Source organism: Protomyctophum parallelum (genome assembly GCF_964188405.1).
Source record: "Protomyctophum parallelum genome assembly, chromosome: 13".
NCBI classification, from domain to species: Eukaryota; Metazoa; Chordata; class Actinopteri; order Myctophiformes; family Myctophidae; genus Protomyctophum; species Protomyctophum parallelum.
In genome coordinates, this window is record NC_139708.1 from 13,118,359 (window position 1) to 13,141,502 (window position 23,144).

The 23,144-nt window shown below is 46.3% G+C and overlaps 2 protein-coding genes across 4 annotated transcripts in view; both read left to right on the forward strand.

Annotated features, from left to right (window-relative positions):
- ccdc171 (coiled-coil domain containing 171) overlaps positions 1–15,932 on the forward strand; it is a gene marked incomplete at its 5' end in the record, with an annotated part of 28,556 nt that extends 12,624 nt beyond the window's left edge. Inside the window, 13 exons of the mRNA XM_083778948.1 lie at positions 418–585; positions 1,207–1,395; positions 5,107–5,419; positions 5,908–6,029; positions 6,590–6,719; positions 8,244–8,425; positions 9,722–9,880; positions 12,308–12,487; positions 12,766–12,890; positions 13,642–13,696; positions 14,080–14,211; positions 14,532–14,684; positions 15,117–15,932. Coding sequence (XP_083635074.1) covers positions 418–585; positions 1,207–1,395; positions 5,107–5,419; positions 5,908–6,029; positions 6,590–6,719; positions 8,244–8,425; positions 9,722–9,880; positions 12,308–12,487; positions 12,766–12,890; positions 13,642–13,696; positions 14,080–14,211; positions 14,532–14,684; positions 15,117–15,242 — 2,034 coding nt within the window. The 3' untranslated portion in view covers positions 15,243–15,932. The remainder of the gene's footprint in view (positions 1–417; positions 586–1,206; positions 1,396–5,106; positions 5,420–5,907; positions 6,030–6,589; positions 6,720–8,243; positions 8,426–9,721; positions 9,881–12,307; positions 12,488–12,765; positions 12,891–13,641; positions 13,697–14,079; positions 14,212–14,531; positions 14,685–15,116) is intronic.
- A 1,619-nt stretch (positions 15,933–17,551) lies between these two features.
- atxn2l (ataxin 2-like) overlaps positions 17,552–23,144 on the forward strand; it is a 35,506-nt gene continuing 29,913 nt past the window's right edge. For 2 of the 3 annotated variants that reach the window (XM_083779314.1, XM_083779316.1), the window contains exons 1-5: positions 17,552–17,667; positions 18,774–18,819; positions 19,510–19,566; positions 20,331–20,402; positions 21,183–21,413. In XM_083779314.1, the coding sequence (XP_083635440.1) occupies positions 17,651–17,667; positions 18,774–18,819; positions 19,510–19,566; positions 20,331–20,402; positions 21,183–21,413 (423 nt within the window). In that variant the 5' untranslated portion in view covers positions 17,552–17,650. Of the gene's footprint in view, positions 17,668–18,773; positions 18,820–19,509; positions 19,567–20,330; positions 20,403–21,182; positions 21,415–23,144 lie in introns of all 3 variants that reach the window. The other variant, XM_083779315.1, reaches the window with a different exon arrangement.

Below are 23,144 nucleotides of genomic sequence, written 5' to 3' on the forward strand. Positions count from 1 at the left end.
TGCGGCACTACAAGTATTACACTAAATGCGTTCTGGAAACCCAGCCCTTGTCTTTTAGTGCGACTAGATCAGAACCAGTAGTTCTCAAACATTTTCATCTCAAGGAGCCCCACATTAATATGACCCCCATCCGAACATATTTTGTGCCAGGGTCCCAATTACATGATGTATTGAAAATAAATATTTCCAAAATGTTCAAATTGTGTAAAAAGAAAAAAAAAAATATATATTTTTTGGGGGGAAAATAGCAGATGAGCTTGTATATCGGCAATATTGTCAAATAGCCGTGTGTATGTGTGTGCTCATGAGGCCTTGTCCCTTCTTGTATTGTTTATGTAGGCCAGCTGGCCGCTTATTTCTCTTGCGAAATCTGGCAACCCTGTGTGTGTGTGTGTGTGCGTGCATGCATGCGTGCAGGAGCGTGTGTCGTTCCTCTACTCTCTGTACCAGCGTCTGGTGGCAGGCTGCGTGCTGTTGGACGCCTCCCAGTGCATGCTGGGTAGCTTCTCGTGCTCCGAGCTGTGTGACGTCATCGTGGAACAGGTCAACACCCTGACCTCTGACCTCAACAGAGCCAACGACACGGTGAGTTTACATTGTAAAACCACCAGTGTTCTTTTCAACCACTGTCAGCCTACTGATTAGTCACTGACTAGTCTCTAGACAGACTGTTGACTCAATATTCCTCAAATTGAAAGGATAGAGGGCGATGTTTTTCTTTTATGTTTTGACGATGGGTTCTCAGATTGGTCGCTAAGCAGGAGGCTCTTTCTGCCTCGTTCTACCCTGGTTCCGCCTTATGATTGTTAATGGGAATTTGCTAAAGCATTTAAAAACATAATTTATGCCCACTCCCAGTCACGACTATACTGCACCTGAGATGTTCCATTTTAGTGAGACCAAGTTTAAAATAAGAATTGATCATATCCACACAAGCTGAGGCTATTGATAGTTCCAAACTATTTCACAAACCCAGTGAGAAGATGAAATTATTTAACGTCTGTCTGTCTCTGTCTCTGTCTCTGTCTCTGTCTCTGTCTCTGTCTCTGTCTCTGTCTCTCTCTCCCTCTCTCCCTCTCTCCCTCTCTCTCTCTCTCTCTCTCTCTCTCTCTCTCTCTCTCTCTCTCTCTCTCTCTCTCTCTCTCTCTCACTCTCTCTCTCTCTCTCTCTCTCTCTCTCTCTCTCTCTCTCTCTCTCTCTCTGTAGATCGTCCAGCTGCAGAGTGTGTGTGACAGTAAGAGTGTGTGTGTGCGTGAGCTGCAGAGGAGTCAGCAGTGTGTGTTGTCTCGCCTGGAGGAGAGCGTGCGACACAGGGAGCAGGCCTGGGACACACACCGGAAGGAGATGGACCAGCAGCACACACACACCCTCACACAACTACACAACAAAGCACAGGTATACACACACACACACACACACACACACACACCACCAACTCAGGACTCCTGGATCGCTGCCCTCCTGTTAGGATCTGTCCCTCCGCTTACCTTGCCAGACCTGGCAACCTCTCCACAGACTGTCAGACCTGGCAACACTCACTTCCCCCTTCCACTCTACAGTCACATTCATTCCACCTGTGAACATTTCATCAATCAACCCTCCCCCTATAAGACTGGACTCGTTACAAACATGTTTGTCAGTTCATAGTTAGATGTCGTCGGTGCATGTTTCCTGTTTTGACTCCATGTCATTTTTCTGTTTTTGTTCCTGACTCCTGAGTGAGATATATCTCCTGTTTTCCTATGTCTACTCGAGGATGAGATTTATTCCTGTTTCTACTCAAGTGTGAGTTTTTGTCCGTTGTTCCTGCATTCTTCTCATGTTGAGATTATTGCCTGGATTCCTGCTGAGTATCTACTTTCAGTGTAAGACTTGCTTCCTATTTTTGATTAAACCCTTAAACGGCTATACTTGTCTGTGGTTACTCTGCACAATTGGGTTCAACTCTCTGCCACCGCATAACAGTATGAACTGACCAAAAAGCATGAACCCAGCAGAGTTACTAGTGTTGACAAAGAAGGTGCTGAACTTTGAAACTGTCGTAGATTGTTTTGTGGCCTCTCCTCCAAACCTGCGTGCTGAACTCCAGAAGGAGATCACAGTACACCAGCAGTGGTTCAAAGAGAGGCCATGGACAAACCATTTTGTTCCCTACCTGGATGTGGTTAATGGGAGGCTTAATAGCTTTGTGGAGACCAGCTCACCCCATGTTTCCCAGTCAGCTCCTCACTCAATCAGGGTTGGAGTGATGAGCCTATGTCCCACTAGCCTGGATGCTAACCATCAGAACACCCAGTCTATGGATTTTTTTTCCCATTGTCGCGGCAATGAAGAGTTTCCTGTTTATTCAGATCAACCGCACACTCAAAATCCTTATTATGGCACCCGCCTGGCTCGGGGAGGTCCCCGTTGTGTCAACAGGCGGGGGGGTGTGTCCCGGGGTCTCCCAGTCACCAAGCCCACCCGACCAGCCTGTCCTGACAGTGTGGGAAACCGGGGGCCTGCTAGAAGAAGGCATGGCCGCCTACACCGCCAGGAACCACCGCCACCCAGCCTGTCATGTCCAGCTGCAGTTCCGCCTGCAGCCCCTTCCCGTCCTGATGCACTCCCGCCTGCAGCGGTGCAGCCCCGTCACGGGCCAGCACTACGGCAGCGGGACCCCGGGGGTGTTTTTCCTGGGTGTGCAGCGTCTGCTGGGGTCCCGTCTCCAGAGCCTGCAGCATCCTCCTCGCTCCCAGTGACTTTGTCTCCGTTCCGTTTTCTGCCGCTCCGCTCTCCATCTCCAGAGCCTGCAGCACCCTCCTCATCCCCTGGGTGTGCAGTATTCTCTGGGGTCCCAGCATCCTCCTCGCCTCCTGGGTGTGCAGCGTCCTCTGGGGTCCCGTCTCCAGAGTCCGCAGCATCCTCTTCGCCTCCTGGGTGTGCAGCGTCCTCTGGGGTCCCGTCTCCAGAGCCTGCAGCATCCTCCTCCTGTTCTCCGCCTGCAGTCCCGCCTGCAGCTCTACCTCCTCCGCCTGCAGTTCCACCTGCAGCTCCGCCTCCTCCGCCTGCAGCTCTGCCTGCAGCACCGCCTTCTCCGCCTGCAGTTCCACCTGCAGCTCTGCCTCCTCCGCCTGCAGTTCCGCCTGCAGCTCTGCCTTCTCCGCCTGCAGTCCCGCCTGCAGCTCTGCCTCCTCCGCCTGCAGTTCCACCTGCAGCTCCGCCTCCTCCGCCTGCAGTTCCACCTGCAGCTCTGCCTCCTCCGCCTGCAGTTCCGCCTGCAGCTCTGCCTCCTCCGCCTGCAGTCCCGCCTGCAGCTCCGCCTGCAGTCCCGCCTGCAGCTCTGCCTGCAGCTCCGCCTGCAGTCCCGCCTGCAGCTCTGCCTGCAGTTCCACCTGCAATCCCGCCTGCAGCTCCGCCTGCAGTCCCGCCTGCAGCTCCGCCTGCAGCTCCGCCTGCAGTCCCGCCTGCAGCTCCGCCTGCAGCATCTCCGTCGTCGCCTCTGCCTGCAGCACCTCCGGCGTCGCCTCTGCCTGCAGCACCTCCGGCGTCGCCTCTGCCTGCAGCACCTCCGGCGTCGCCTCTGCCTGCAGCAACTCCGGCGTCGCCTCTGCCAGCAGCATCCTCTGCGGTCCCGTCTGCAGCGTTTTCTGAAGCCCCGCCGCTGCAGCTTGCCTCTGAGGCCCCGCCACTGCAGCTCGCCTCTGAGGCCCTGCAGCTCGTCTCCGAGGCCCCGCCGCTGCAGCTCGCCTCTGAGGCCCTGCAGCTTGCCTCCGAGGCCCCGCCGCCGCAGCTCGCCTCCGAGGCCCCGCCGCTGCAGCTTGCCTCTGGGGTCCCGTCTCCTAAGTCTGCAGCGTCGTCTGCAGCTTCAGCTCCAGAGCCTGCAGCATCTCCTGTGGCTCCGCCTGCAGCACCCCTGGCGTCTCCTGCAGCTTCAGCTCCAGAGCCGGCAGCTTCTCCTGTGGCTCCGCCTGCAGCACCCCTGGCGTCTCCTGCAGCATCATGTCCAGCGCCTGCAGCATACCCGGCTCCGCTTCCACGGTCCTCCGCCTCGTCTCAGCCTCCAGGCCGCCCTCCGGACGGCACCTCCGCAGCCTCGTCCCGGCCTCCAGGCCGCCCTCCGGACGGCACCTCCGCAGCCTCGTCCCGGCCTCCAGGCCGCCCTCCTGACGGCACCTCCGCAGCCTCGTCCCGGCCTCCAGGCCGCCCCCCAGACGACACCTCTGCTGCCTCGTCCCAGCCCCCCGGACGTCCCCCTGAAGTCTCCAGCTCTGCCTCAGTTTTCCCTCCTCCAGGCCCCCTCCACCCACCCTGCGCGTTCCTCGTTATGTTTGTTGGACGTCTGGTATCCGTCCCTTGAGGGGGGGGTACTGTTAGGATCTGTCCCTCCGCTTACCTTGCCAGACCTGGCAACCTCTCCACAGACTGTCAGACCTGGCAACACTCACTTCCCCCTTCCACTCTACAGTCACATTCATTCCACCTGTGACCTCCACCCTTTCACACTGCTAGTACCACACAGAAGAACCACCACAATACCTTTTTCACACATGTTTTCTAGTTTTTCTGGATGCTGTGACCCCCCCCCCCCCCCCTAAAATAAGACCATCAGGTTTTTACTATTATATTATAAAAAAAAAAAAAAAAAATCAAAACATGTACAGAAAGTGTTAAAATTATGTTTTTTTGTGACCACCCACCTGAACTGAAGCCTCGCCCACAGATGTTGTATGATAATACGGGCAAAGGTTTTCAGCTTTCAGGAAGAAACCAAAAAATACACAGGGAAGACATACGTATTTGCATATTATTTGCATATTATTAGTTTAATGTTAACTCCATAGACACATACACAACAGAAAAAGTACTAAACACTGTCTTTATGAAACACAATGTTATTCTCTATAGAGAAAGACCTCCGCGAACCAGGGGATGAACGAGTGATGTCAGGGCTTCTGTGCTCTACTATACTCAGCGTTTCCCAAACCTTTTAGCCCGTGATCCAAAATAATAATTAGACATCTGCCTGGGACCCAAACTAGTGATAAATTATTTTATTTCTTCCTGAAATTTCTTTAAAAAAATCATTGAATTTTCTCTCTCTCTCTCTGTCTCTCTCTCTCTCAGCTGTATCACTCTCAGGTGGAGTCTCTCCGCCTGCGTGTCTCCTCTATGGAGCGCGAGGGTTCCGCCGCGACCAGCGACCTCACGCGCCTGCGGGGTCTCCTCACCCGGAGCCGAGGGGCGCGCGCCACGCTCCTCTCCGCCTGTGCGCTCCTGGCTGGCGCGCTCGTGCACACCTACCGACGTGCGTGCGCCCTCTCGGCACAGAGGAGCCTGTTCCACCGCCTCCTGGAGGAGAGGGAGGGAGTGGAAACGGAGGTCAGGAGACTGGTGGAGGCCCTGGGTGGAGGAGAGGAGGAGACGGGAGGAGACACTGGTATGGCTGCAACTGTCCATTATGTTTCTAATTAGCAATTTATGCTACTTTTGCTTTTTAGATTCATTGAATAACGCAGTGGTTCTCAACCTTTTCAGGCCGCGACCCCCCAAAATAATTATATTTGATGGGGACAAGAGTTGAGGCATTGCATTTAGTTTGACTCACAGATCGTCTATTTTAAAATGTTTTGCCTATTTCTTATATTATTTGACCAGTTTTTTTAATAGTATAGTTTGTTGATTACCTTTACCTTTTACCTTTTCCCCCATGTATTAAAAAGGTCTTAAAAGTCCTTAAATTGTCACTTCACTGTCATCTGGGGGTCCAGACCCTCAAGTTTTTTTGTATTATAATAATAATAATAATAATAATAATAATAATAATAATAATAATAATAAAAAGTCCTCACTGATGCTTCTATATGTACAATTGAGAGAATTCCACGCCCACATTCCTCTTGTCTACACAATTAAATTCTGCCCCAGGAGGAGCAGGAGGAGAACAGAGGACGGGCAGAGGAGTGAGGCGGTGGAGGAAGGGCGTGTGCGCCGTCCTGGCTGCTAACAGGCTGCTAGCGTTAGCCAGGAGCTCCAGCGTGGCGCTCCGTGTGGAGAGGAGAGGAGGAGGAGAGAATGGAGGGATGAGGAGAGGAGAGGATGAGGGAGGGAGGAGAGGACAGGAGGAGGACGGTGGGAGGCAGGCGGTGTGTGTGTGTGTCTGTGGTCACACAGCAGCCAAGAGGGAACCCACAACAGGTAGGAATCAGTGGTGGAAAGTAAAGTACTGTACATTTAGTTCTAATGAAGTACTGTCACCTCATAAACACATGAAAACTAATTTAAAAAAGATCACGGCACTCCATCTTTAAGTACTGTACTAAAATGTTGAGGTATATTTTACTTGACCTGAGTATTTTCAATACTTGTACTTTTACTCCACCTACATTTATTTGAAACCTTTAGTTACGTTTACTTTGATTTAGATTATTATTACAGAACATACATTAACCACGTCCACTTCAGCCCTATATACATTTCAGACATTTGAAAATAGCCATTTTCTAGTATTTCTACATTGCAGTATTGATACTTTTACCTAAGTAAGAAATGTGAGTAATGTGTGTTTTTTCAAAAGTGTGTGTGTGTGTGTGTTCCAGATAAGGATGAGGATGAGGATGAGGATGAGGATAAGGAGGAAGGTGGTGGGGCAGGGTTTGTGCGTTGGCTGCGGTCTAAACATTTCTCCTCTCTCATCCTCACCTCCATGACACAACTGCAGGAGGTGCAAACACACACTGGTAACCACGCTCACTGTCATTTAAGACCTGTTTTGTTTTACTCAAAAATATTTCTAAAAACAGCAAAAATATCTATAAGCTAGGAGTTAGGGATGCTTCAAGATTCAAGATTCAAGAGTTTTATTGTCACACAGATGTACAAGTACAGCATTGTGAAAAACTTAGGTTGGGGTGCTCCACAATACACAATAAAAATAAATAACAGTGCAACCCCATTTAAAAGGTTATTTAAAAGGTTAAAAACAACTCAGATAAAACCCATTTAAAAGGAACACAGACAGCACACAAGTCCTTAATACATAAATAAAGTGCATTGTTCATTTGTTTAGCAGTCTTACAGCCTGGGGAAGAAAACTGCTCTTGAGCCTGGTTGTGCTGGCTTTGATGCTTCGATACCGCTTTCCTGAGGGCAGCAATACGAAGAGTCTGTTATGGGGGTGTGTGGGGTCTTTAATGATTCTCTGCGACTTGCTGAGACAGCGCTGGTTGTACAGCTCCTCCAGACTGGTCAGCCGACATCCAGTGATACGCTCGGCCGAGCGCACCACCCTCCTGAGAGCCTTGTGGTCTTGACTTGTGGCTTGACCATGTAGTCAGAGACTACAGCTACACGAGCCGCCATTGTCTCTGGCCGGCGTCATTCAAAGTCTTCTGCAGTCTCCTCAAGATCTTCAGAATATTCAGCCATTATTTATCATAATAATCCCCCTAGGAATAACCAATCAACAACGTTCTATTTAGACTCAGGAGCGCAGCGAAACACTGTCTCCCAGCCCGGCAGTTGTAAACATACCAACGTGGGGTGAAATCCCTCTCTACTCCACTCCTCGCGACACTTTGTTTGGGACAAAGAAAGAGAGAGAGAGAGAGAGAGAGAAATGATTCAATGATTTTTTTTTTAAGAAAATTCAGGAAGAAATCAAAGAAGAATCTTCGCGCCGCATTGTGAGCTATTATCACTAGTTTGGGTCCCGGGCAGATGTCTAATTAGGCATGGATGTGTGTGTAATGACTGTGTGTAACTATTAACGTTGACTGCCATGGGCGTAGATCTGGTGTTTTCAGTGATTACGCTCGGCTAGAGGGCTCTCTTTGCCAACCTATGATTGATGCTATGACTTCCAGAGAATATTACATACGGAAATCACGTGATAAAAAAAAAGACTCCAGCCCGTCCACTCCAACGCATGTACGGGTGTTTCGAAAAACAAGTTTTAAAATATGCGTCTATCTCTGATTTATTTGCGCTCGCTCCAAAACACGCTCGCCCCAGGTCCAATCCGGCCACTTCGGAACGGTCGCCACCAGGTATTACTAAATCTCACCTCAGTAAAACTATGCCTAAATCTAAACTTATTCCTTAACTTAACCTCAGTAAATCTGTGACTAAACCTATTCTTAATACTAATGAACCGATGGGGCAAGTGGTCCGCGAACAAAATGGGGGGGGATTGTGTTTTGGGGGGAGTGTTCCAGTTACCCTCTCACTACACACACAATTCCTCCTATCTATTCTTCTTTTAGACTCCACCCCTCCAGAAGTGGTCTCAGCTGCTCGGGAAGGTTTGTCCCACCTCTTGGAACATCTTCTCAGCCAATCAAATCTGGTCTCTGGTCCCGCCCCCTACAGAGGAAACCAGTGTCCACTGGTGGTTAGGCTTGGGCGGGGTCTGGCACGACTGACAGCTCCATCACCCAATAGCAAGGTGAGACTTTTTTATTATTTTTAGTACATATTTATGTCGTCGTTCGGGTTTCAGTACCCAGAGCGGCACTCCAATATAAAGGATGCAAGACTGGCTCAGATAAGCAAGGGATAATGAATGAAGGTGGTCATTGTTGATAAATAAATCACTGACAGGGTGATTATCCCGCTTATTACATGGCTACTTAATGAATAAATTAATAAATTGACCCCAAAGTAACAACAAAACAAAGTTATTCCTTGCTTACAGTAATTCAAGTATTCCAAGTGTTGCACTGGCAAATTTCAATTTTCATTGTCTATTTCTCGCTTCAAAAACCTTCTTGAGATCAACGTTTAGTTGTAAATGACATTGTGTGTTTGTTTACATGTCATGCTGTCATATTGGATACGGCATAATATTCACGCAGTGCAGCAGGTGCTCTGAGTCTTTGATTGATATGATATGGCTCCCCCATATCTTGCAAGTATGATCGAACCCTACAAACCCTCCCGCGCACTCAGATCAGCCAACGCAGGGAAGCTGGAAGTACCCTCACTAAAAACGCCGGGACAACGCTCCACACGTCCCAAACTCTTCTCCCTTTTGGCTCCAAAACTGTGGAATGCACTTCCTATTGCAGTCAGAACTGCAGCATCACTCCCAATCTTCCGCCGTAGTCTGAAAACCCACCTTTTCAGAATCCATCATGGCCCGTAGCACTTACCCCACCCCCTTAGATAGCATTTCTGTAGACGTAGATAGCATTTGATACAGACTTATAGCATGTTATGTAGACAGCACTATTGCATTGTATGTAGTCATAGCACGCCATAGTACATATGTATAGCATAGTAGTATAGATGTATAGTTTATATGTATAGTTTCATCATATAGATATTCCACTGTTACTTTCTTAGCTTACGCATGTTTCATGATAAATGTTCTTATGTGATGTATTCCCATGCTTTTTTGTTCTTGCTTAATGTAAGTCGCTCTGGATTAAGAGCGTCTGCTAAATGCCTAAATTGTAAATTGTAAATTGATTAGATCGCAGTCTGTTATAGAGTTCATCGGTTTAAAGACTTGTAAGACCTTAACCTAAAATAATAATAATAATTAAATTAAATGATGTTTGTACACAGTGGCCCGTCACTTATTCTTGCAGCATGAAGTGACGTGCTTGTCTTGCTCAGGGTCACTGCTGACCTTCTGATTACCAACCAGACTACATAAGTGGTCAACTTCAGACAATGGCATTTTCAACCTGAATATAATGTTGACACAACAACGTGTAAATGTGTTCTACTCCACCAGACTCTGGTCTCCTCCCTGCAGCAACACTTCCTGCTTTTCAGCCAACGGCTGCACTCTGCCGAGGTAGAGAGGCGGTCCCTCAGGCTGGAGTTGGCCAATTTGAAACGAGCATCCAAGGGTAACCGTGGAAACCACCGCCACAAGGACCCCTGTGACGAGGTGAGGCTGCCCACCGCACTGCCTGAAATTATAATATATACGTGTTTATCTTCTAATGAGAGCTAATATGGTGTGATGTACTCAAGTACAATTCAGATTCTTTTTTTTCAGTGTCTACAATTTTCAATACATTTACCATCTCTGAGGCAAATATTGTACTATATGCAAAATACGATTAGGGTATCGCAACAGGCCCACCTTTGCAGGTACTCGCTCCTGCGCCATCTGTGAGCCAGTGGCATCACTCTCTCCTTCCCTCAAGGCACCGATGGGACTCTGCATGGCAGGGGCGTCCTCCTCCCTGAGCCAAGGCTAGGCTTGACCGCATACCTCAACTAGACAGGAGTTGGGAGGCTTCAGCAGGTTATCAAATGGGCACCCCCCTTCACTGGTGTTTCGTTGATTTAAGCCTGTGATCCCTCGGAGGGGCTCAACGGCAGATCCAGCGTCCTGGCTCTACCCCCACTGAACACCACCCAACTCTATGTCTTTAGTCCTTCAGTAGGTCGGCTCTGCCACTGCACCTCTCTTTGAATCCAGATCCATCGTGATGCTTCCTCTACCCGCTTAGTGATGTTGGCTACCAGCCGCTTCCTAGCCAGCCCTTCCATCCCCAGCAGTCCGAGGGCTCTCCATAGTGACCGTCCAGCAAAGCCCCTGCAGCCCACCTCCAACAGCAGATTCCAGGCCTTCCATCCGCTTAGCTGGCTCTCGAGGATGAGGGCTTGGTATTTATTGAGCTTGCGCTCGTACGCTTCCTCCATCTTCTCTTCCCAGGGTACCGTCAGCTCGATAAGCACCACCTGTTTGGTACCTTTAGACCAGAGGACAATATCTGGTCTCAGGCTAGTGTGGGCTATCTCCTCTGGGAATTTGAGCTGCTTCTTCAGGTCGGCCCGCATCTCCCAGTCGCTTGCCGTGGCCAGGACCCCTTTGCTCCTCCCTCCTGCTGCTGCGCTTTCTCCTGCCCTGACAAAATGGATAAAGCGGGGCCCATCAGAAAGCTTTCTTGCCCTTGGCTTGTCCTTGCCAGCTCGACACCCTCTGCCAACTGTGTTAGGATCTGGTCGTGTCACCACCGGAACTTGGGCGACATGACAAGAGGACATGCTCGAGGTTAGCTATCCTTCCGCAGAGTGTGCAGCTGGGGCTCTCTACGTCTATGTGTGGTTTGATGGAGTAGGCAGGACATCATATACAGAACACAACAGGAACTTGATCCGGTGGCCTTCCATGCTCCAGATGTCCTGCCAGGTTAGAGCCCTCTCTCCCATCTTGTCCAGCTGCCTTGTTTGTTCATGGCTACAGCCTTGACATGCCGGTTTTCCTCCTCAGCCTTGTTTGCCAGCTTTGTTCCAGCTTGTTCCGGTGGAGCAACCCAGACCCAATCTTCCCTGGGCTACTGACTCAACGATGTCAGCATGATGCAGTCGATCTTCTGCCTCCTTCAGTGCTCTGTCTTGTAGCATCATGGCCTGGCGTGTTTTTGTCGCCTTGTACTCCTCCACCACGGATGTTATTGCTAGCTGTAGCTTGCTGCCTGTGCTGTACAGGCCAATGGAGCAGAAGCTTCTTGGGACGCCCAGCCATCTCCTCAAGTAGGTGTTCAGCTTCCTCTCCAGCCCCATAACTGTGGAGACAGCTACCTCCTAAACCAGGAGTGTCCAGAGGAGTCTGGGGAGCACCCCATGTTGGTAACCCCAGGCCTTATACTTGCCCGGCAGGCCACTCTTCTCTAGCCTGACTAATAAGCCAGGCCGAATCAGCCGTTAACTCTTCTCCAGAGATGTCATCCAAGTTTCTGCTTGGATAAGCAGAGATGCTTATCCAAGCAGAAACTTGGATGACACACTCTGCCTGTCATTGAGGTTAGCTCTGTACCACTTCCCCAAGCACTTCACAGGTTTCTCTTGGACAGTTGGGATGATGTTCTCTCCAATCTTGAACCGAAACCGGTCCTGGACACGCCCCTTCTTCAGTACTAGGCTTCTGGATTTTGCCGTTTTGAACTCCATCCTTGCCCAATTGGTGAGCTCAATCAAGTCCTCCAAAATCCATCTTCCTTCTGGTACTGACCTTGCTGTGATGGTGAGGTCGTCCATGAATGCTCTGATCAGTACTTATTATAGCACACTACAATTATATGAAAACTTAAGTTTCTAGTTACTTTGTAGATTTTGATTACCGGCATTATTACAAAACATACATTAACCACTTCAGCCCTATATGCATTATGGCTATTTCAAATATATATATACACATTTTGAACAATGAGTACTTTTGCTACTTTAAGCATAGTTTGACGCTGAATACTTTTGTACTTTTACCGGTACTCATGTATGTTTTGAATGTGGGACTATGCAGTATTGATACTTTTACTAAAGTCAAACATGTGATTATTATTATTGCGTGCGTGTGTGTGTGTAGGTTCCAGTGGAGCGGTTTCAGAGTGTGTGCACGGAGCTCCGCCAGGCGCTGAACAGAGAGCAGGAGGCCCAGGCTCTGTTAAAGGAACAGTCCGCTCAACTGCGCACACTCACCGCACAGCTCAACACACACACTGCTGATACCACCCACACACAGCACACACTGAACCAGGCTGCACAGGTACGTACACACACACACACACACACACACACACACACACACACACACACACACACACACACACACACACACACACACACACAAACATGGACAAATTAGTTAAATTCTTTGTGTAAAAGTGTCTAATTTTCAACGTTGTAAACAAATTGGCCAATGTAAGCGTTCAATGATATAATCGTAACAAACTGTACTTAAATTTGTGATAAAAGCGCTACTCATCAATGTTAATAACAAGCTCTGTCTGTCTCTCACGCGCGCAAACACACATGCATTGTCAGGAGGTTCGCCGCAAGGAGCAGTCGCTAAGGATTCTGGGTAAACGTTTGTCGGCGGCACAGCGAGAGAAGAGAGAGGTGGAGGACAGTCTGAGACAGCTGGAGGATTCACTGACGAATACACACAGGTAATAAGTAACGCACACACAAGCACATAGCCTGGGTCCCAGCCTGATTCGCTGCGTTACGAGGATTTGTTTTGTCACTCGCTACTCGGTCTGGCCAGCAGGCAGCAGACTCGTTTTTCATCAAACTGGTGTTTTTCCCCAACCCAGCACCACAGATCAATCAGAAGCTTAAGCCACCTTTTACATGTCCCGCCTACCTTGGAGATGGGACCCTTTTACATGCCCCGCCTACCTTGGAGATGGGACCCTTTTACATGCCCCGCCTACCTTGGAGATGGGACCCTTTCCAGCTTGAGTAGCGAGTGACAAACCAAATCCACGGAACGCAGCGAATCAGGCTGGAACCCAACCTAGCACCAGCCTCGGTCCCAGGCTTACTTATCTGCGAAAAGAAAAGCCTGGTCACAACCTAAGGCAGAGAAGCTATCGGCGGTTGTATCCTCCGGAACAGCCGTCAAATGTATTTCCCCCGGATACGATATTTTCCCGACCAATCACAACACTTGTTTCATTCGCGGAGAATGTAAACTGATTTGTAAAGCATCAACGATTTCACTTCCGCTAAAATCCCGCAACTTCCGCTGATAGTCTTTTCAGCTTAGGTCTTGCCCAGGGTGACCTAGCACAGACCTTCCTCCTTACCCTCATCATCATCTGGAACACACACACACACACACACACACTATACACATGGAACGTGGTATTTATCAAGTGATCCTTTATTTCCTTCCGTCTCATCCTGTCGTCCTAGGAGTAAGAAGTCTCTGGTCAGTTTTATGACCACTGTAGAGAACACCTACAAAGAGGTAACATGCATGCATGCACACACACACACACACACACACACACACACACACACACACACACACACACACACACACACACACACACACACACACACACACACACACACACACACACACACACACACACACACACACAGGACTAACAAGTAACATTACTTGTTAGTCCTAATGTAGTCATTGTAGTTATCATTGTATCGAGTATCAAGTAGTATTTCGCTACTAATTAGAAGACAGGCATTACATATAGCTTTTTTCTTTATTGCTTTATTACTTTTATGACCCTGTCTTACTGCTGCTATATTTATTATTATTACTACCACCTACTACTACATTACTACCATATGTTAGTTTTTTCTAAACCTCTCTCTCTCCCATTCTCTCAGGTCAGAGACAGTCTGGTCCAATCAAGGTGCTCTGTGACGGGTAAGCCCCTCCCCCTCCAGTTACCCAGAGTGCATGTGGAGCTGTCAGGAACAGAGAGGATGGTGGGAGGTGTGGAGGTCACTGCCTGTGAGGTAACCATGTCTTCATTCATTCATTCATTCATTCACTCATTCATTCATTCATTCATTCATTCACTCATTAATCCATTCATTTATACATACATACATACATACATACATACATACATACATACATACATACATACATACATACATACATACATACATACATTCATTCATTTGTTGGTTCTACTACTACAGCAATTGGGATGTGCACAGTTCTCAGTTATTAATATTAACAGAAAAGTAACCTTGGCACCCATGCACTTTTTTGTCATTTTGTTAGTTTAACAGAAAAGTAACTTTCTCTGCTGCTCTCTGTCTCCCTCTAGAGACTGGTCTCCACATTCGCAGATCTTTACCAGGCAGCCGGCTCTCGGATTGGCTGGCTGGAGCAGGAAGTCTCCGCCCACCGCAGTCACGTGACCACGCTGCGCAGCGAGCTGCATGACGCCTGTCTCCGTGACAACCTGGCCTACATCCCCGTAAGTTCTGATTGAACCCGAAAGTCATCAGATACCACAAGGTTGAGCTGACAGTTAATCAAACTTATCCATCTTATTGATTATAAATATATAATCAATGTTGGGAGACAATCTACAAGCTATGAGACACATTGCGTGGAGCTTGTAGGTTGTCATTGTTTGCTGTTTGTGCATGATGCTGTTGTACGACAATCTATAAATAACCACTTAAACCGCATTTGGTTGAACGGAGTCCATCAGGGCTCCATTAGTGTATTTTCTGTTACTGTAGGGAGGGCTTTCGCTGAAAATAGCCAATCGACAAGATCACTGCGACACGCGGTGAGCTTGCCGATCTCCTATTTTCAGCGCAAACTTTGCCCACAATATGGATGCTGGGGTTAGTCAGGCTAATATAGATATAAAATCTCTCTGATGAAAAATCTCTCTCAGGTGGCTGAATTCTCCCCATTGGTAGATCCAAGCGCCTGTCATCCAAGCCCGCTCTCCGATTCGTCGAGGGAACTGCCGATCAGCCGCAGCTCTGCCCGGCCCTGTCCAAAGCCCGCCCCCCTCTAGCGTTCTGTCTGGGTACTGTGAAGTCACGGTCATGACAGTCCAGCTGATTTATGGAGACATGTTGTTCAATTGGGACCAAAGTCTTGGACAGACGCACGGACCGATGGACTGACCTAGTCCTTCCTCCCTAGCGCTAAACAGGCATAGGCCAAAGAAGTCTGGGGACCACCAGTGGTCCTGGAGGGGGTTCCAGGTGGTATTACAAAACATACATTACCCACTTGAGCCCTATATACATTATGGCCATTTGAAAATAGCCATAATGACCCAGCTAAATCAGGGGTCCATTTGGTTTCATTTTACCCTGATGTTTAACATTATTTAAATTAATGTTAAACATCTGCATTACTTTAGAAGAAGTCTACACAATTAGAGAATGTAGAAGAATTGTTATTTTGATCAATGTTTTCTCTCCAAATGGTACCACATCAATACAGCATGAATTTGTGGACCAAATCGTAACCAATGACAACAAAATATTCCAAGTCTTGGGTCTGTCTGAGAGGCTAAATCTTATCAAATGTTCTGTGGCTCAGATGCCGAATAAATAATGGACCTTGATATGAAAAGGGTTGATAACCACTGGATTAGGAGGGTGTGGTGGATAAAAAAAGTATTTAAGAGAGAGAAACATGAAGATAGGCAGCTTGTTGAAATACAAACTAATTTATTATACTACATTATACTACTACAGTATACTATTATATTGTTAATTGAATGATCTCAACACGTGTGAGTCTCTAAGTCTCTCATTTTCATCTAAAAGTGTTCTACTAATTGACCACAGGGACATTGTTCTGTTGTATTTTATCTTCAAAAGTCATATGTGTATGTTTAATGTGCATGTTACGTAGTAATACATTATGTGTGTCCGGGAGGAGGAAGCCCAACAAACCTTGGTGAGGCCTTTAGGAGGGCCATTATAGTCCACCACTCCTGAATGCAGTGCCTGGTACTGGGAGTCTGGTGCAATGCACAGGTCCTGGGCCTGGTGAGAGCAGGAGTGGACCTGGTGAGACGTAGGAGGGGCCCGGTCAGGAGTCAACCCACAGAGCCTATGTGCATCCATGCGATGTATTTTTAGTTATAGTTGTACACATTTTTATCTTCAAAAGTTGGCTTACAGTGATGTAAATAGGTTTTCAATGTAATGAGTCCCGAGATCCAGGGATGGTCTTTTAGATGAGTCTCAGGGACATTTTATGAGTCCCACTTCAACGACGTTAGGAGTCATATTCTGCCATTTTCACAAATTGCAGCATTTAACTCCCATTTCATTGTTTATGGTTATAATGTGGTTATATTCACGTGGAAAACAGAAGAAATTATTATAACTAAAGCTAGCAAAATAAACTAGAATAAAAAACCTGTAGTACAGTAGTGCATCCCGTGGATGCAGAGGTTGTTGTTTTATTGCATCCCTTAACTATAAACTGCGTTTTGGGATGCAAAATGCACCCTATTTTAATCTCTACAATACATAGTATAGGGAGCATAAAAGCAATATAAAATAAATAGGTAATTCCGTAAAGCAATTCAATTCAAAGGCACTTCTTCAGTGATTTTGGGTGAGCGTTCTATTATCCGAAAGCCAAAGCAAGTGTCTGTAATAAAAACTGTTGAAAATGGACAAAGTATAAAGCATCAAACTCATGTGTAGAGATTAATTGATTGATTGATTTTATTGACAAACATGCATGTGAAAGTCTAAAACTGTATTTCCATTATGGTCCTTGTGTGTGTGTGTGTGTGTGTGTGTGTGTGTGCGTGTGCGTGTGCGTGTGCGTGTGCGTGTGTGTGTGCGTGTGCGTGTGCGTGTGCGTGTGCGTGTGCGTGTGCGTGTGCGTGTGCGTGTGCGTGCGCTCGCGTGCAGTATCCATCCATCACGTCCTTAGAGTAATGTCCTCGTCATTGACCGACATTCAGACCAATGAGTAGACGCGCAGACATGATTGACGGCGACTTCGTCCACTCACGAGCCAAAGCACAGGCCGTGGGCGGGTTCCTTCTGAGGAGCACTCGTTCATATGACCCGGTTGTTCCGGGCGCAGATAAATAAATTAAAAAAAGTCACCTGACCAAACTCACCTCTTAAAGCCGCGTTTACGGTGACATACAAGCATACATAGTGCACACTTAATAATATATTGAATAACAAATAAACTATAAACCAAACATGTATATAGTAATATATTAGCATTATAAACGTTTAGTTGTGGGTTGTACCCCCGCCCACCGGCGGCAGGCGAATGCCGGGTGTTGTGGAATCGAGCGCGCCTCGGCGCAGTGTTTTTGTTGTTGTTCTCATCGACGGTGACAGAGACGGTGTGTGTGTGTGTTATTGATGTTGTTATTGTTGTTGTTGTGCTTCTAACCACAGCGTCGACATTAGGAGCGGATGAACAGGGATGCACATGACTAAAAAGTACCCGTGATCTTCTATTCTACACATTGATCGTTAAGAAACAACCACACACGAACTAGACATGTTAGCTACAGTATAAGCTGGGTTAGCCATCGGCTAGCGCAGGCTAACTTAATAACAATATTTACTAAAACAAGCGATATAATAACTGCTATGAATACAATCGGCATGCGGTTATTCCGTCGATTGCTTTTTCGATTGTTGTATCAATTGATAATGTGCGTTTTCTTTTTTGTAATACTTTTATTTATGCATAACCAACGTAACATTTGCATTGATTAAACACAACAAATACATTAAATTACTAAACTTGAGTTGTCTGATTAACATACTTAAGCCCTATTTTATACGGTGGCATGCATAAATAATAGCCTGCAAGATCACACCATGATGGCATAGCCATAGAGGCGTTGTGTGCTATTTTATACTATTAAACTAAACTAATGCTATGGCATTTTGAACAATGGATTTTTATTGCATCCCTATTTGATGATAACATTTAGAATAGTAATGATGTTGACATTCATATAATATCAGGGTCGATGATTCAGTGCATTGTAATTCTGAGAGATTGTAGTTGTTTTTTTAATCTAGGCTGGCCCATTGTGTGTGCTGTCAGCTGACCAGCCTAGCTGCCTAGCTGGCTGGCTTGTTGTCACCTCAGATAAACTTTATTGTTCCTTCCAGTGAGCAGTGTTGCCATGTCTGTGTTATTTAAGCGACTTTGGGGTTATTTTCTTTTTCTGTAAAGTCACTTGTATAAATCCTAGTGATGATAGTTGCTTATTGTTTCTTTAACCAGTGGTTCTTAATAAACATTTTCATGTAGGACCCACCCCCCCCCAAAAATAAAATAATAATATATAATTGCCCGTCCGTGTAACCCCACCTGAAAATATTTTGTGCCAGGGCGCCCCCCCCATAGATTTGTGCAAAATAGCAGATCTACAAGCTCACAATGGATTGCTTCACGACAAGCTGTGAGCTTGTATATCGGCTACTTTCAAATAACTGTAACCTAATTATTGTCACTTCTTATAACTTATAACTCACTTATTATAGCTTATAATGTTTTAAAGTAATTAACTAATCGACACTTTTTTCAGGACAAGAAACACAATGAAGCCACCGTCACAGAATCAGTCATCTCCCGTAAGTATTTTAATGTCATATTCTCATCATGGAACCAGTGGTGGGAAGAAGAACTCACATCAATACTGCAATGTAGGCAGTACAAAATGTACTTCAGTAAAAGTAAAAAAGTATTGGTATCAAAATGTACTTGAAGTAGAATGTCCCATTTCACAGGTTTTCAAATGTATGTCATGTAAACACTTTTTTAAATAGCCGTCGGATCTACAAGTTCACGATGTTTTGCATCCTGACACACATTGTAGGTGTGATTTTCTTTGGACAATTACCAGCATTTCCCCCAAAAACGAACTCTAAAATTCGAGTGGACAAATGTAACTCAATGGACCCGTAGACAAGGACAGATGAGTGCTGGGCGTGGGGTGGGGGGTGTTTGAAATTGTCCATGGCCAAATATCGATTTGGTTTGGTTTCTTTCATCTCCCCAACACATCCAAAGACATTAGTCCATTACTGACATGATTTACACCAAAACATGTACAGTCATGTCAGTATGCAATGTTTCTCAAGTCAATCATACATTTTGAAATTGTGCAAAAAGACGCCATTGGAGTGCATTGTTGTCAGGGTTGTGAAAACAGCAACCAATGGACGTCATATGTTTTTGTTAAAAAACAAAGGTCAAAGTTCAAAGCTATTGTGCCATTTGAGAGCCTGACCTTGTCCTCGTCGTGTTGTCATTGCCTGCAGGTGTTCGAGGGTGTCTACAGCAATGCCCGCATGCTTCATTTTCTCACTGCGGTTGTGGTGAGTCCTGTCACACATACACTCACATCATGCAGTGTGCATATAGAGCATATACTGTATAGCAGTGGGCGTGGTTTTCTGGTACCACTGAAAAATCTAAGAAAAAAGAGCAAAGACATGCACATCCTGTAAACATAGTGACCTCAGGGCCAAGTGAAGTTTTGTGCGCCTGTAGGAATTTAGGGGGAAGGGGGAGGGGTGCAAGACAGGAGAGGAACTGCAATGGCCAGTCTCTGCCAAAAGGTCAGAGGCCTGTTACCTCCCAGCCTCCCGCCCGGTTTGGTGAGAGACCCCTTCACCAGTTCAGAGTGTCTCGTCCGGCGTATGATTTGAGATCAAAGTACAGTACAGAGCACAGTATACTACAATATACAGAGCACAGTACAGTACAGAACAGTAACTATAACAATACGATAAATGTATAGTTGCACTGCTCAGTTCACACAGGTGTGATTTTTTATAATCTTTTCACAATATCAAAGGTTTTATTTATGGTCATGGATGGCTTGATTCTAGGCTTAAAATGATTGATATAAATATTTTTGTAAATCGACTATGGGAAAAATGAATGGCAGATCTTTCAGTGGTACCAGAAAACCACGGCCACAGCACAATCAGCGTGCGTGTGCACGTGTGTTCGGCTGTCTGTCAGTAACCGAGCCGCTCTGTCACAAATACCTGCTTTACCTAACATGAAAAGCCGATTCAAGTAAAAAAGCAATGCATTCATTCCATGAAGCGCGTGCCATCGTTGTTGTTTGCAGGGGTCCACCTGCGACGTGCAGGTGAAGAACGGTGCGGTGTACGAGGGGATCTTCAAGACACTAAGCTCGCAGGTAAACTCATGACTTAAAGTTCTCAGTCACCACGACTGAGTTCAGTCATTTGGATTCCACAGAAGTCTTCAATGGAATTATGTCGTGCACCCAAAATAGTAACTAGGGGGTCATGACTATTATATAAAGCATTATGAGTATTTTTGAGTTTTCTAACTATACAGTGTTATGAGCGGATTACAATGCCATATATAAGTTAATGCATTATATACACGGCATCAGCATGCATAGATCTATAAAGGATAGAGACCGAACCGGAGCGCTAGCCCCGCCCCCAAGCTATTCATTTCAGTGGAAGTTGCTCAGTGAAGCACCCAGAAGACTGCCGGAAGTATAATTAAAACTCAATTGCTCAAGCGAGCGGAAGTTTAGCCTAGCCTAGCCCCGGACCTCAATTTTCGGGCTTACGCACGTGACGTCATGAACGACCTCCATTAAAGTGCTGCAATTCCACATTTCGCCAGTAGGTAGTGGCATCTTCAACGTTGGATAGCCTTACTGGGGGCTTGATCAGCATGCATAGCAAGGGTGAAGATGCAAAACAGTTTATGTTTTGTTTAGTCCCTTCCTAACATTCCAGTCTAGTTTTGTATCTGTTGACGGAATAGTCAATATATTTAGTTATAGCTTTTAGTCATTGTCGCATCGTTTTTAGTCTAGTTTCCCGGATCAAATCTTCAGGTACCTAGAGATGAATGCCCCTAATGAACACAGTTATGAACATCTTGTGTTGTGTTTTTTGTTTGTTATTCTTCTTATTTCTTTCTATATTTTTTGCAGTGTGACCTGGCCGTGGACGCCGTCCACAAGTGCAGCGATGGCGTCACGGCCGGCGAGGGAGAAGGAGGGGGGGGAGGAGGAGAGGAAGGGGGAGGGGGCGGGGGAGGGGGCGTCCCCCCCGAGGAGCCGCCGTCGCCCAAGATCGAGGAGATCACGGACACCATGGTGTTCAGCCCCGCCGACCTGGTCACCATGACCTGCCGCGATGTGGACCTCAACTTCGCCATCAGAGGTATGGCAGGCTGCCACCTGCGCCACACTTAATTGGTCCAGTCACTCTCAATCCTTTTTTTTAATTGAACCCGTTAAAAAGACCTGGTCTCTATACTGCCTCCCCCTGGTCAGCTGGGCCGCCTGATGGAGGGGAAAATAACTGTTTGAAATAGAGATGCAACCGATCCGATATTATATCGGGATCGGCCTCCGATCCAGCTTAATTAATCGGAGATCGGATTTGACGCCACCGATACATGCTCCGATACAGGAGGGGGACACGTGTTTAATGTTTACTACAGTCCGTCCTGCACAGACAGTGCAGTGAGCGAATCCAACCTCCAGTATGTACAGACTGCAAAAAGTTTATAGAAAAAAGGTGCAATATGCAAGAGAATGGAATCACTTACAGACTTAACAGTATTAAAAGTATAAAGTTTACCCGTCGTCGCACGGATCAGTCAAGTCACTGCATGCGCAGTTCAGTTGTGTGGTGGAGCCTATCATCTAAAGCTGCGTTCTGACATTGTTGTTGATGAGATTGGTCTTGTAATCCATTCTTCTGTTATATATTAACTGCACACACGTGCTGTTTAGCGTGTGATTAAATATTTGTAACTTTATTATTGCCATTGAAAAAAATGCTGCTGTGACGATGATGATGATGAAGAATAAGCGCGCGTCGTCGTCGCGGTTAAATCCGTCTTTATATAATTGGCTCAGTTATTTTTATTTATTTATTTGACAGGGACAAAGCTCATTAATCAACATGTCAGTTTTCACATCAATGTAAATGGGCCAGAGTTAGCCGAAGCTAAATTCCATCTGTAGTCCCTGGGCAGGCTCTTAAAAAAATGAATGAATGATAAAAAGAATGACAAAGTGTTATCAAACCATGACATTGTTGTCAGAAGCTCAAATATTGATTCAGATTGTAAGTTTAGTGCAATTCTTAAGACAAAGACAGAGTTTGCAAACTAAAGTAGCAACACAACACCAGCACCATAACAAACGTCCTGAGGTATTCTTTTTCTCCCCGAGTTCTGTCGGTAAGGCTCAAGGCTTTTGTCACATGATAGCGCAGCTGATTCCAGGCATCACATTACGGGTAAAAAGGTACCACGTGTATATAGCAATAATAATAATTAATAATAATTACTATAGAGGGAGAGTAGCGACCAGGATTACAGCTTAGGCAATTGGCACCGGGTGAAAAAATGGCTTCCAAAATCTTGGGATCAAAATCAAATTTAGAAAAATAAATAGACCTGAGGCTGATTCTACACATGCCTTCTGAATTAGTTAGTTCTCAAACCTTTTCGTGCCGCGCACACCCCATCTGAAGATGTTTTGTATAAAATAATTGTTAAAGTGTATTCTGAGAATTAATGTGCTACATAGCTCAAATCTAGAATTACACGCATGCTTTCCGGGTTAGGAAAATTCAGAATTAACCGTTTTCTTACCTTAAATTAATGTTTCAATAAATGTGGTAATTGTATCGTCTACTCAGGCTTTTGTGAACACCCACACAGTTTTTATGTTTCTTGGTTTGGTATTTAGATATTTGATAGGCCTATTGCTTTTAGCTGTCCTTTTATATTGCTTTTTAGCTCCCCTTCCTGTACAAACCCATTGTACCATCAAACTCCATTTTAACTGTGGTAGATTAATTGAAAACACCCGTCCTTGGTTCTGGTGACTGATATTGCGTGAGGGGGCCGTGGGTTTGGATGTCTTTGGATGAAA